The sequence below is a fragment of the Dromaius novaehollandiae genome, chromosome 3 (assembly GCF_036370855.1).
Source record: "Dromaius novaehollandiae isolate bDroNov1 chromosome 3, bDroNov1.hap1, whole genome shotgun sequence".
In the NCBI taxonomy this organism is placed as follows: Eukaryota; Metazoa; Chordata; class Aves; order Casuariiformes; family Dromaiidae; genus Dromaius; species Dromaius novaehollandiae.
The window spans coordinates 24,773,329-24,788,685 of NC_088100.1; the positions used below are offsets into that span (position 1 = coordinate 24,773,329).

General features: G+C 33.8%; 1 protein-coding gene across 1 annotated transcript in view; it reads right to left on the reverse strand.

Annotated features, from left to right (window-relative positions):
• Positions 1 to 15,357, reverse strand: part of CSMD1 (CUB and Sushi multiple domains 1) — a 1,240,345-nt gene that overhangs the window by 365,039 nt on the left and 859,949 nt on the right. Inside the window, exon 12 of the mRNA XM_026097018.2 lies at positions 1,839 to 1,951. Coding sequence (XP_025952803.2) covers positions 1,839 to 1,951 — 113 coding nt within the window. The remainder of the gene's footprint in view (positions 1 to 1,838; positions 1,952 to 15,357) is intronic.

A 15,357-nucleotide genomic window follows, 5' to 3' on the forward strand; every position in this document is an offset into this window, starting at 1 on the left:
ACTGCATCTTCTCTTGATTCAGGCACTGTTATAGCCCTACCACCCATACTGTCAGTCTGTATCTACATCAATATATTCTGACCTTGAGCCTACCAACATTGTCTAGCACTGTACACATTTATAACCTCAAAACAAGGTTGTCTCATTCAAATTGCCTATTGGGAATGGCTCCTGGCTTCTGTTTATGCCTGAACTGCACCTTGGCTTGTTTGGTAGAGCGCTGCATGACCCAAAAGCAAGGGTCGTACCATGCCAAGGACTGTTTAACAGAATGATCTAAATGCTTAAGTTCCAGTATTTGGCCCCAGAACTCTGGACTATTTAATTTTCTATGATAAACCTCACCTCAGACTTCACTCATAGTAAGCAACACTAGAAAAAGACCTTTCAGGAGAATTCAAAGTGGATAAATATCTATTCAAAAACATGCACCAAAGACTCAGAATTGAAATCCTACCAGGTAGTTCTTTCAAACCTGAAATGCAATATGGATGATAGTGAATGTCCTTCAATCTAATGGAAAGATGAAATAGCACACCCTCATAAGTTAGGGCCTGTCTCCTTGGGATTTTTTTCCTATTATTTTATTTGCTGTGTCTAAGTCAGTCATGGAATTGGAACAAGGCCAGCGCAATTTAAACTGAGTGATAACACTGAAACATAACAAGACTATTATTCACACTACCACAACTGCTACAAACAAACAGAAGCACGGGTATATAGCATGGGATATAGCATGGGTACGTGAAAATGAAATCAGCTGCACAATGAAAGAAGAGAGAAAGATAAGGATCCAAAATCTGTTGTCATCAGGTCATACCAATGGTCTCAATTACATTTTCAGATCAGTAAGATAAATGAGCATCCTACACCAATAATTGTAACATGCCACTCAATAAAGTGTTCATTTCCTATGCCTAACGGTATATGAAGTAAGAGTTTCAGATATGCTTGTGCCTAGGAATTCTGACAGAATTATTATGAAATCATTTTTGTTATATGTGCCTATAGGAAAGTATTAAAAATAATATTAACTGTTTTTTTGGTCCTTATCCTTAAGGTGAACTAATTAACACAGGAATTAACCACACATGATATTACATTTTAACAAGCAAGATCTTTTTTTAAGCTGCAGGTGTATGTAACCTATTAAAATGGAAAATGTCAATACCTGCATACTAAACGATAACAGGTGTTTTTTACTAGAACGAAATCAACCCAAGTATGTATCAGACTGAAGCTCATGGTCAAGAAAAATTAAAGATGTTTTTGTTGCCAAGGTTCTCATCTGTCTGAGGCAGAAGCAGCACAAATAAGGCTAGGATACCTTAAGCCCCCCTTTTTTGGTAAATTAAGGCTCTTCCTAATTTCCACAACCATATACAATATATCTGTTCTATTGTTTGTGTTACATAGTAACTTTGATCTAGGTCTGTGAAGCTTCTCCAAGAGGCATGAAAACAATTTTAGTTTCATAACTACCCCAATAAAGGCTGCAAACACAGAACACAATTTTCAAATAAGATACCTAACATGAATTACATTCTGAGGCATGTAACATTTTACATTTTTCAAAGCTGATAGAAATCTGTATATTGTATTGACTTTCAAGGAAAAAAATAATATTTTAACTTCCATTTTTACTTCAGATCTTTATTTTGCACTTGTTCAAAAATATCTCTCTCCATTATCCTTTAACCAACAATAAAGTATCAAAAACAACAATCGTATCAAAACTCTAAATTTGTAAAAGGACTAAATATCTATTTGAAATAGATTCACAGCATATAATGAAAGAAGTTACAATGTGAGTTTAAAGCACTTAATTTTTTTCATACCTTGATAAACAGCTTTGAATCCTGGAGAGCCAATGCTGTCATCGGATTGTAAGTGAAGCCACATCTGGTTGCTCATGCTCACAATAAGATCAGGAACACTAGATCCAGTGAGTCTGCATATACAATAAATTGCAAAGTCATTTTTAGAGGAATAAATAACAAAAAAGTAAAAATAACTAGTCTTTTCAGAATTTAATTTAGATCTATTTACAATATATTAGCCTAGTGATTTGATCAGTTGATTTCTGATAGAATTAATTATTCTATTTGGATTAGAACAACACGCAGTTTTAGAAAAAAAAACATAGTGAATGATTGTATTCAAATTAGGAATGATCAAACACTTTTAATAAAGCTGTCGCTACCTAACACTTTCATTAACTAACTAGCTATTAGAGATAGGAAGGACTGTATAAGCTAAAATGTTTTCACTTGTTTAAATTATTATTGCTTTTTTGCCATGCTTTTTTAAAAGTGAAGGAAGTTGGTTTACCTCCTTTACAGTGCATGCATCCATACGAACTTACTAGAACATCTGCCTCATTCTAGTAACTCACAATGATCTCTTAAACTTAAGAAAAAAATGATTTCTCATACAACAATGCATGGTAATGATGTAGAGATGTGTATTTCAATGCAACACATATCAGAAAGCTGGTGAATAGCACTACAAAACTTTACACACAAAACTTTAGTTCTTCCCAGTGCTCTCTATTCCACCTCTAGAATCTTGATATGTTAATGCAAAGAGAAGAGTTTCAAAAAACTACTGTGAAAGAAAAATCTTCAGAGATTTTCTTCATAGAAAAATGCCTACCACAAAATAATTTTGTTGACATCTAAAATATTCATCTTTGTACTGAAGTTGAAGACTTCAATTCTGAAACATCATCTCTGTGCTTGGTGCAAGAACATCATTAGGAACTTAGTTTAAGATTTCCCACACCCTTGCTAGGAACATTCCATGCTTCAGCTTGACGAAGCTTTTTTCTCCTGATCTGAATACACATTCACCAGCCTTCAAAAGCTGAGAAAATCTATCTGTGCAGCAGAAGAAATAATCTAAATTATGTGCATTTCAGCAGACATGCATAGGTATGTTTAAAAATATTTAATCTTACCAGATCATTTATTTATACCTAATATTTACATTTACTTATTCTATTAGAATTCTCTCTGTAAAGTAAAGGCTAAGAAGCAGAACAAGCACAGCACATTACTTGTGGTCTACAGTATGTCTCTGATCCTTAGGATCATATGATTATTCATAATATAGTTCATTATTTTATGGATTAAACAATAACATTTCTTTGGAAAAGTAGAGCAGGGATACTGCATAGTAAATATAATTAATTCTTAAGTAAAGCTTATATAAATTTCATTATGAATGAATGCATTTTTTCTATTTCCAGAGCCCACCAGCTTTGTCTGGTATAGAAAAACTGAATAATATAAGCCCATTCTCACTCAGACACCTCCATTATATGACGCTGAATTGTAGAATATGCACATACAACTTCCATAAAAGCCAGAAAAGACCAAGGACCAAGTAAGAAATTTCTATCCTGTATTTTGTAATTGTTTTAATTCAGTAATAAAGCATGAGCTAAAAAAAAAAAAAGAACAGAATGGCATGGAAGCCATTCCATTTAATCCATTTGTGATCATCATTTCTGAAATTCACAACTTTACAGAACCTATTTAAATACTAATTCTAAATCTTTTGTAAAATAGATTAACGTAAAATTATTTTCATTTAGTTACATCTCTCTGGTCTACCTATGTGACCACCCTGAATGAAATGTATTCAGATATTCAAACGAGTGACAGCAATACATGTTCTCTGAACATCTGAAAAGGAAATAAAGAATTTCACTATAGAAATTTGTTCTTCTTGCTCTCATTTTGATTGTACAGCTAAAGATATTGCATTGTCTTTTAATAAGTGGAATGCAACACTTCGATAATCTGACATATTTATGAGGTCAAATAAATAATCCTGATTTGTGGTCAGGTGATATTCTAGATCCTATGCTGAAGTTACCCTTGTCCATTGCTGATTGTGTGTCAAATGATTTGTGAGACCTATTTGAGAATCTGAATTTATAGACAGCATTATCATTCAGTACTCTGAAAGTAAGATATATCTTTATGTGACTGTAAGCCATAAGTATCTGATGGGCATTTTATTCCAAAATGTAATGTAATTAAAAAAAACAAAACACACACTTTCATGATAGTGGCATGTGCTGTATCATCTCCTAAAGTCTTCAGGATCTATCAGTATAATAACTGAACATTAAACTCAATATAAGGGATTCATACAAGAATTGCGATGATATTTTGTGGCTTAAACAATGCATTCTCTTTGCTCAGTTCTTTTACACTGTTGGTTACCACAGAGTTATTCAAACCACATACCCTAGGCATTTAGTCTTCGCAGAGCTTATCTTCCTAGATTGCCCCTACTCAGTTTAGACTATTTCAGTGAGGAACTCAGAGCGTTTAAGTTAAGTTGTGCTCTGAAACATCCTCTGAAGGAATATATATCTCTCCAGAGGGTTGTCTAGAAACAAGAAAATAAGATTAGTTGGCTAAGTTACTCAGCAAAGTCAGATGCAAAAAGTCAACTCATGTCAATAGGGTTCTAGTTAGGCAGAAAAAAACAAGAAACAGACCCAAAAGTCTTTCTCCTTCAACACCATTGATTTTTTACTCAAAGCAAAACAAAGTAGGTATTTTCCTCTTTTTCTGTTTTGATATATTTAGGTTTTTTGACATATTCAAAATTTCAAATTTTGCATATCAATGAAAAAAAATGTTTTTTGGAACTGAAAAGGACAGCAAGTAAATATTGCATTTTTTTCTCTCTCTGAGTAGTTGGCTATGGATTACATAGGTTTAGGTGCGGGAAAGACAATTTTGTGTCCTGTGTAAAGTTCTGATTAATCATTAAGTCTACGCACGACACATTCTTTGTATGCAGGATATTCTTTCTGGACAATTTCTGTGACACTGATGTATAGAGGTTTGAGTTGCAGTTCATCATTGCTAAGGAATTAACATGCAGATCACTGAAACAGTACTAGGCATTTTGCCTAATAAAAGTATAGTCCAATAATAGAGAAGACTTTTACATTGAATGTACCCAGAAATCACAGTTTGGAGAAGTATGAGTCATATTTCTGGCTTTTGCTGTATAGAGAACTAGTTTGCAGTCTTGAATCGTTAAGATAATTCCTTAATTTTGTTGAGCCATTTTTTCTTATAGAACAATTATTGGTGTTGTGACTGAGCTTTTAGATATGGAAAACAAAAAAAATTCACATGGAGTGAACATCTGCACTGAACTCCAGATACAGCTCTGTCTGTTGGAAGCTTTTGGGATGGAACCTTCAGGCACCGCAGTAGCCATACTTGATGTAGGGAAATAACAATGACTTTGCCCATTTTGTTAACGTAGACTCTTTTTTTACCCAAATGAGTCACATACTGCATTCTCTTTCTTCCTTCTGACTATTAACCATTACAAAGAGATGCAAATTCAGTCAGACCTTTGACTATGATAAACAAATAGGTGTGGGATAAATAAAATAAATATTGTGACAAACTGACACAAGATGCCACAGATGCAGAATTTCTCAACAAAGAAGATATAAGTAGCTTTCAGTAAAGAAGCAGAAGTAAGGTGGGAACTGAAGACTGAAGAACCATGAGGTAAGTTATAGGAATTCCCTCTGTCTTTCATTTAAAAGCCCATCCAACAAGGTTATCAACAAGAAGCTATACATCCCATACATAAATTATATTGCTTTGTTACTCTTTTATTGAAATCTGGCAAAAACTTAATGTATCCCATCTGAGTGAAATGGGCTCATCACTGCCAGCCTACCCAAAACTGCTGTTGTAATGGTCATGTGTGCTCTTGCATGGTCTAGAAGATTTTTGGTTGCAACCTGGCAGCAAGTGGTTGACAGTATTATGGCTTTAATTCAGCAGAAAAGCAAGTGGAAAAAGTTTAAATCTACTGCAGCTTAGCATAAGCAAATGGACACAGGTTATCTTGGATAAGTAAGGAAATTGGTAATACGCAGCGATACGTAGCTAAGCTGTAAAGTTTGACCTGTGTTAACTGTAAGAATGAAAATGTAAGTACAACAGCTGGTTAGTCTGGAATATTTGAGTTGCTTGCCAAACTGATTAGGAACCGTACAGGTTCAAAAAGACAGGTGCAAGTTTAAAGTCAGAATAATTAATATAACCCTGCTGGTATTGTAATAACTTGATAAAATTGTGACGTTCATTTAAATGAGTACTATAAGTCTCTAAAAGGAAGATGCCTCACCAAATAGTGAGGTATATAAGCAAAAGAGATTTAGGAGAGGCCTACAAAAATAGACATGCAAAGTAAGAAAAGATGAAGAATAATTAGAAATACTGGATGTCATCTTCTGAAACCACAGCACTAACATTAACTTCTGACTTGACTTACCAGGTAAAAGAGCTGACCTAAATACCAGGCCATAACTGTTTAGATTCCGTGGTCTGTATTCTTTACTCTTTATTCTTTTTTAGACAAACAAATATTTGAATTTTTTAGCAATGAAAGAAAACTCATACCTCTTGATAACTGCCAGTCTAAAGGAAGTCATCTGTGGTTCTCCTGCAAGAATTTCTCAAGGGCTATTCAGACGTGTAAATCTATTGCCTAACAAAGTAACTAGTGTTTAAATGGCCCTGTTTGTACAGAGTAACTTGATTAGAGTATGAGACCTACATTGATAGTTTCTGAATGCTGGTAAAATGAACTCTAAAATTCTAAGCTTTCATGAGTAGTATAGGATATTTTTACTGTATATAAATGTCTGTGCAGCATGCAAATAAAATAACAGAATAAGCTGTCATCACATCACAAAGCCACTGAATCTCATCATAAAAATAATCCAACAGAAATCTTTGTTTTGAAAAAAAATGTATTTTCTCAGTGAAACAATAACTACACATTCAGATTATCCACTATCTGACCCTTAGTTGTGTCTCTAATATATTTTGAATTGAGTAATATTAACCATATTTGACACAGGAAGGAGATTATAAAGGTATCTAAATTCCTACATGCTTACTGAAAATTAGCAATTTGATGTATGAAAAAGACTCAAGAAAGTCAGCCTCCATCTTAATGTTGTATCCCTTCAAAATGGCAATGCCCTATTCAGTCATGTAGATATGTACCAGTCAAAATATATGCCATTGCTTGCTCAGGTTCACCTCTTGGGGACAGAGCTAAGACTGTTCAGAAGAGGGATGGGAAATAGAGATCACAGGTAAAGAAGTAATCTGTAAGAAATAAGGATTCATCAGTTCCTCTGTTCACACAGTAGCTTGCTTCTAATTTCCGGGATAAACTTCATTCTGCAAAGGACCCAAGGGTTCACATAACTAGCATTCAGACTGTCCAGTCCATTCGGGTTCGGTTTATGATACTGGTTCTGAGAGATCCCACTGAGAAAAGATTCTTTTGCCTGATAAGCCTGTTAACTAGGAAATCACTAATTTCAAGTACTATAATTTCATGGTACAACTTGAGGTTCCCAACAGGATGCCATCCAAACCCTGTCTGAAATTCCAAATGAATAAAGAGATCTAAGGAACAGGAGACAGAAGGGGAGATGTAAACTATGAATCAGCTCTGGGGCCCATAGCAGAAGAAAAGCATATTCCGGTAAGCCTGAATCTGAATACCTCAGTTGGTGAATATTCACTCAGCATTTTTTATTCTGGAAAATGTAAAAAAAAAAAAAAGTATTGTGAATACCTCATTTGCACAAGACACGAAATATTTTTGGATCATTTATGATTCAAAATGAAGGATCTGCCCAGGTATCTACTGCAGTTCTGGTGACTGGCAGACATACTGAAACAACGAGAACTACCTTTTTGCATACAGGACAGAAAATTATTCCTGTTTAGCAGTTCATGCATAAATGCAGCACTACCCATTAGCATCTATATTCCAGGACCCTGAAAATGAAGTAAGAAAGCCTTCCATGGTAGTCAGATCATTCTGAGATCAAAGGTATTTATTTGTGATGCAGTCTTGTTTGTGGATCCTGTCTTCTGTGTATGGTGCCAGATGATGAGTTGATGAGCACATCTCAGTTCAACCAGAAGGTATCACAAATGATATGTAGTGTTTAACATCACATCTACAGCCCTATAGTCTACACTTTCTGGACATGCTCACTAATGTTTATGGTCACCAGCTCCCTGACTAGCTCTAATAACATCTCATCTGGCACAGGTGAGGTAGGTAGGTTCTTCCTAACTTTGACTTCAAATTCTTCTGGCAAATTCTGTTGACTGAGTCATGGTCAGAGTATATTTGTATCCATTAATATTTATGTCCATGAAAACAGATGAAGAATCATACAGAGTGAGTCAATGACTGGGGGCTGACACATTTCCCCTAAATCAATCATTAGAGTCATAGTCTTAGGGATGACAAACACACATAGTGACAGTGCAAAGATAACATTGCTTGGAAGTAAAATGTCTGAAACAGAAACCTGTGATGTGCATGAATGTCAATGTAAATGTGAATATTCTGGAGGTCAAGACCACCAAAGTAATAAATAAGTAACAACTAAGATTATGTAGAATGAGAAGCTGTGAATGAACACACTGAACTGTTTCAAGACAAAGATGATTAAGGATGGAACGCTAAAACCCTTTCATCTTCCTACTCACAAAGTTTGGAAGGTAACTGAAGTCCCTCTCTTCTGGATACTGACAGAATCTCACAATTTTTGTAAACTGCATTAAGAAATTCACTTTTCGTTCCAAACCTTTGATATGGGGAAGAGTCTCGTCAAACAAGAGGGAATGCAATAAAATAGTGTATATAGACTAAAACTTTAATGGAATATACTTTCCTCCTTACTTATTCTCACATAATCTGCAAATGCAAACCTTCCAAAAAAAAAAAAAAAAAAAAAAAAGGTGGCAGGAAGGGGAAGAAAAATGAAGCAGAAAAGCAGAAATAAAAAATAGCAGAAAAAGAGAGTGATTTGGTTTTTATTTGGGGTTTCCTAATTCCTCTGTATGTAGAACTATTTCCTTTAGCTAAGAGGATGACAAAATAGGGTAGCTCTGATCTTATGGGAACACAAGTCTGTCTGACAGCAAGCGTGTTGCTGACTCTAAGTTTGTCCCAATCTGTAACTGTCTGACAACATCATTGTTTAGAAAGTTCAGGAACGGAGACTTGGAGACCAGCCCTTCAGACGTTCGCTGGCTGGTACTAAAATCATTTCAACGTGGGGATGGGCAATCCTAGTACATCTCTATATTAAAGAAGGTAGCAAAGTTGAGGCAACTGATAAAACTGATCAAGCAGCAAAAACCAAGCTTCTCAGGCCTATGCACACAAACAGGGCATGTGGGTTAGAAAAGATAACTGTGAGAGGAAGAAACCTTTTGCACCAGTTTTCTCTCTGACCTGAATTAACAAGAAGAATCCAGAGCCATACTTCATAGAAGAATGAGCCAAGGGAATGCTTTTAAGCATGCTGTTCAGGACCAGAAATATTGTTTGTTCTTATCTAGTTTAGAATATGTAAGCAGCACAAGATGATCTTAATAAATGCTTAGATTCAAAAAGGTTACGACACATGCATGGCACCAAACTAAGAAATATATATAAGTAGCATGGACATAAAAAGAACATAATACATTACTATAAAAAAATTTAGAAAGCATGTGATTGCAGACACATACATTGAATTCTTAATGTATTTTATTGCTGTTATAAACAAATAAACAAACAACCAAAAAACTCCAACAGCTTCTCTTAGTTGTGATGGGTTGAGAATGAGATGCCTCTCTGATCCATGAAAGAGACTGAGGTTTTGATTTTAGGCTTGGGATCTAATTGTCAGGGGCCTAAATATCAGTTTTTTAAATTTATGTTTTATATCCACAACTACATTCTCAATGTCGTTTTTTTTACCCTAAAGGCTTCATTAAAAAAAAAATATTCCAGTGCGTAGTTTTCATCTATGTATACGCATTCGAGCACCTCTGCTACAATATCTGGTTTCATCTTTACAGATCATCCTTTATGATAGACTTAATATCACCTGAGCACCTATTTCCTACAAATGTTAACTACCTATTAATTTGTAATTTTAAAAGAATGCCTTCTTCCAATTAAGGGTATTCCACACAGACATACATATATATATATATAAATATTCCACATATATAATATTCCACATACATATATCTGTGAAAAAACTTTGAGCCTTTTCTGCAATCTTTTCTTTTCCCTTCTCCTGTTCTTTTACTGTGCAGAATATTTTAAGTAATTAAATGTGTGTTTTGGAGGCATTAGAAGAATAAATTAAGCTGCATGAAACATAGCATTCAGAAATCAATAGATCTACATTTATGGCATTAAACTCTATAAAGCAAAAAGTCCTTTTAAAAATCAATCATAAACACCTTGAATTCTCAATATAAGAAAATATTTTCCCTCTTTGAAGTAAAGGCCTTTACATTGTTTTTCCAAGTTTTCTTTTCCTTTTAAAGAAACAGTTTTATGGTATTCTGTTCTTCACAGATGACAAATCGCTATGCTGTTTGTGTGCTTAATTGCACTAATATGGCAAGGTAAAGCTCTGACACTTTCGACTGCTGAAGCTGTCATATGCAGTAAGTGTCAGTAAAAATCCCCAATTTTACTTGATATTATATTTTTCTTTTAAAACTAACATGCTAATAACTACCTAGCTAATCAGTGGAGAAAGTGTCCAATACAGTATTATAAAACTCTTCTTCCTCCTAAATTTTATCACTTCTAAAAAATTCTTACTTTTCTTTCTTCTGAATTTAAATAATACAAAATATGATAAGTTATTAGGAAGTCAGACTCAACAGTGTTTGAGATATATAAAAAGAAAACCTAATTTTTTTGGCATTATGGAAAGGGAGGTTGCTTTCTAAACACCCATTAAGTTTCCAAAATGTGTGTGAAAAGAAGAAAAGGATCAGTGTTTATAAGGACAGCATCTCTCTGTCATGGATCTTTGGATCACAGACCAAAATACCTGATCTAAGTACCAGGGTTTGAACCACTAATTTGTGATTTCTTCTTCTTTGTATCACAGAAAAAATAAAATTGTTTGATGTTCTATTTAAGAAAAGTTAACAGCAGACCCATGAATTGAGGGACTCAATTCAAAAAAAGAAAATTAAATTTTAATACATTATTCTTGCAAGGAATATTTAAATAAAAGCATTTAAAAGTAAAGCAAGTCTTCTAATGCAAAGTGTTAGTTTAGTTTACAAGAACTTAAGAGCAGAAAAGGAGGCATTGCAGGAAGTGCCTTGACTGATAATTCTGACCTTATCACTACTGGATAATTTTGCAGGGGTAGTTATTAGCTTCTAGCCAGCCTCTCTTAAACATGAAAAATAACTACAATCAAAGCTTTATAGCCTAAACTCATCAGGTTACTTTTCAGTTAAGTTCTATTGCTCTATTTCCAGAGTTAACCATCTCAGCATACATACACCATAAAATAATACTGCTAATTTTTTTAAATCAAATAATGCTTCCAAATGAAGCAATTGTTAAAAAAAGAAAGAATATTAACAAGTATTTCCGTCTTTAATTAACTAAGCTGTTGATGGTAAAATTTTCTAAATGAAAGCCTTGTAAAGTTTCCTAGAGGTCCTAAAATTAGGGAATTTTAAGAAACTGAAACATGCAAAACATTAAGCTCCCTATGCAGAGATGTTGCTGTCAGTTCTAATTATGACTAGGAACGTGAACTATGAATAAAGTAATTGTTTTTTCATATTTTCATTTCTGACCAACATAATTTTCGCTTCTTATTAAAGACCAATGACATGCACTTTATTACTCTAGTCACAATGCTGCATAAACTGTCATAGAAATAAATTAAATTGATTTGAAGTGATTTGCTCTTCATCAGTGTATATTGCTTGCTATTCCATCTCAGTGCTATTTTACATACATACATAAGAGTAATTTTTTAATTACTCTTCCAGTTTCTTCCAGAAATTAAATTTGAGCTGGATACTCTATACTCTGACCTTCCTCTCTCCCCATTTTCAAAGGTGGGTATTCCTCTCCACCCCCATCTAGCTGGACTTTCTAGTGCAGGTATGAGGTCTTACAGACGATTACTAATGTTTGAGAATTTGCACATTATACAGCTTGTGAGATGACTGCTCATTTATGTATTGTGATCCTTGTCACCTCCCCAAATCTTCTTCCATAGAATTCCTAAAGCTCCCTTGTTTACTATTCTGCTAGATCCCAATGCCCACTGGATGGTTGGTTTATAAACATCCTGGCATAACCGAGCCCTGCTCCATTGTAACGTATCAGTACTAAGGTTAGGGCAAAGCACCCAGAGTCTGCTGCTACCTCAAGGGCTATAGCTGCTTTGAGACCTGGAAAATTCCGTACGCAGGTCAGGCTTGTGTGTTCAGACATGACAATATTATATGGATGGAAAAGGTTCAAATCGCTTAGAAATCAGGTTTGGATGTAGAAAAGTATTTATTTTTCTCATAGTTGGTTCAAACTAATTTTTTATATCTATGAAGCTTTAAAAATAAATACATGAATTTCTACAGTGGTATTTTGTAGACTTTATGCAAAAATGTTGGCATCTAAGCTGCCAAGAGAAACTTCCTCAGCATAAGAAAAACTATACTATTTTTTAAAAGGTCCTGGGAAATTATAAATTAAGTCTAGCCAGAAAAAATCTGAAGCTGCTTCATTCTCCTGGGAAGAATAAACTACTGCATGGTGCTGTTTAAACCTCATTAAATATGATAGAAGTTATTAAAACTAACTAACAGAAAATTTTGGTAAGAATATCACTTTGACATTTAGTTATGAGCCTTCTCATGATAATGTAGTCTACAAGTGGACCTAGTGTTTTAGGAAGAAAGTTGCTTTACATCCACAAAAGACCTTTCTCAATCAAAAGCAAGTCAAATGCAGCATATCCACAATGTAGGTTAAATATATTGTATTCCATAATACATGATACATCTGGGGTTTAATAATCACAAAACCAGTGCCCTAATAAAATTCAGATTTACTACTAATTATCATAAAATTCCTAGTTTCATATTTTGACCTTCTTGGATTTCCACTGTATTTAAGTCATTAATCATTTACTATCTTGATGAAATGATTTTCAGGGCAATGCTAATACGCAAAGTGTTGCAATGCAAAAGGCAGATCCATCTAATTGCATACCCCTTTTTTCAATCAAATGCACAATTTACATTACAGTACAGTGTTGGCCCTTCTGTCTTTAATCCAAAGTGATAGTCTGTAGGAAAATAAGGATAAAACAGGAGCTATTTCAGTCAAAAATCATATTGAAGGAAGGGTTGGAACAGGTGCTGAATGTCTCTGTAGTGAGAACATTATAGTAGTGCTAGAAATGCAAGTGCATTCTAAAGTGGATTCCAAGATGGATATCTGCCATAGAAATCTTCAGAATATTTTTGGAGTGAAAAATAATTACTGGAAGTGATGTGATTATGGGGGCCTGCCCTCTTGGATACAGACCAAAATAACAATTAATATGAGCTGAGACTATTAGATTTGTTTTTTTTTCCTCTGGTAGTCATAGAAAATAAGTATGGATTATGTAATCACAGGTTAATTCCCTTCAAACAGAAAAATAAAGAAAACCTAATAAATAATTACTTGATAAGTAATTTTAAAATTGCAAACTTTGATATACAGAGTGAACAACTCAACATAACACTAGAATGAAGTATTCAGGGTACCAAATTTACTAAGGAATTCAGAAACTTGACTCTGAAGTAGGTTTGGAAATTCTGTAAGCCAAAATGAATCCCAATACAAAAAGAAAAATTTACAAATCTTTTCTCCAATCAACAATTGACAACCAGTTAAATTAGCACTCCGAAAAGATTGTAGAGGTATGTAACCAGTCTGCAAAATATAAGAAGAAAAAATAAACATGGGTGTAATGCTTAAATACTAAGCTCTTAGAGCAGGAATTATTTCTTATTTTCTTTTCCCAGCACTTAGAATAAGAGATTCAATCTATTTAGTAGCAGTTAGTTGCTATTGCAACACAAGAAAAAAATGCAATGCATGAATAATCCAAATAATTTTCCAGTTCTAGCTTTTTAAATCAATTAAACTAGGCATGTTCTATGTACTGTCTTTGATACTATATTTCAGAAAGTATCCATTAATAAACATTAGAAATTATAAACAAATAGTTAAAAGGGAGCTATTTTCCCTCAGACTCATCCCTCAAGAATTTTAATTAATTTAAAATAATTTCTATATGTGTTAACTGTACCCATTTTTTTAAGATTATGCAAAATTAAAATTTCAGTAATTTACATGGAGTCTCTAAAAAGTGACTCAAAATATAAAATGATGATGGATGCTTTTATCAAATGTGTTCTGTATTGCCTTTGTCCAGTAAATTTCTATGCAATGTCAGATAATGTTATTGTGAAATAACACATTATGTGCTAACTTAGCCATCTACGAGCTACAACTGAAATGTCTTGTGATGAGCTCCCTTTACAATCACGTGAAGGAAAATGAGTATCTGTCAAAAGTAATTCCTCTCATCTAAAAAAAGGATGGTTAAGGTAGATGAAATGAATCCAGTCTCTACAGGAGCCTATTCTCTCCATTAACCCAGAGGGCATAAAGCAACCAACTCAAGCTTAGCTATTTATTTTGTAGATGTCCAAAGTCAGGTAAAATGTTTGCACTTACATACAGCCAGAATTCCAGCCTAAATTTTTAACATCATTCACTTGATATCTGGGTATATTTTAAACTTACAAAAAAACTAGAAACTACCTTTCTTCATTAAAGGGTCATTTAATATGGTTAGCATTAGTTGTGACTAGTGGAAGTTATTAAAAAGAAAGCCTATTCAGCTGTCTAAGGGTTACTGAAACTACAAGACTCTTGCTACGGAGATTAATAAAAACTGTAAAGTGCTTCAGGCAAGAAATAGAGGGAAAGTGAAGTTTTAGGAGTCTAGGACTCAAACTTTGGTTTCTTGATTTAATTTTAGAAATAATTTAGTTTTTACACATATTGTCTAAGAATTGTGGGGAAGGGAGTATGTATACAAGAGATGGGGATTTTACTACAGTTTATGTAAAGTATTTTTTAACTTTATAAATATGTACGTGTTATATGCATTACATATATTTATACTACCTCACCCACTACTAAATACACTCTATTGTAAAGTCCACTAAACATATTTAACTAACTTCAATGAACAGTGATCCATGTACTTTCATGGAAAGATTTGCACCATCAGTACAGGTTTCTCAGTAAATCCCTTGGTTTTTTTCTTTTCTTGCTCCAAAAATGTGATCAAAATTTTGTTGCCTAATCCAATTGTCATATATACAAATTTTGAAAAGAATTAGGAGTTCGGATTTTTAATATACA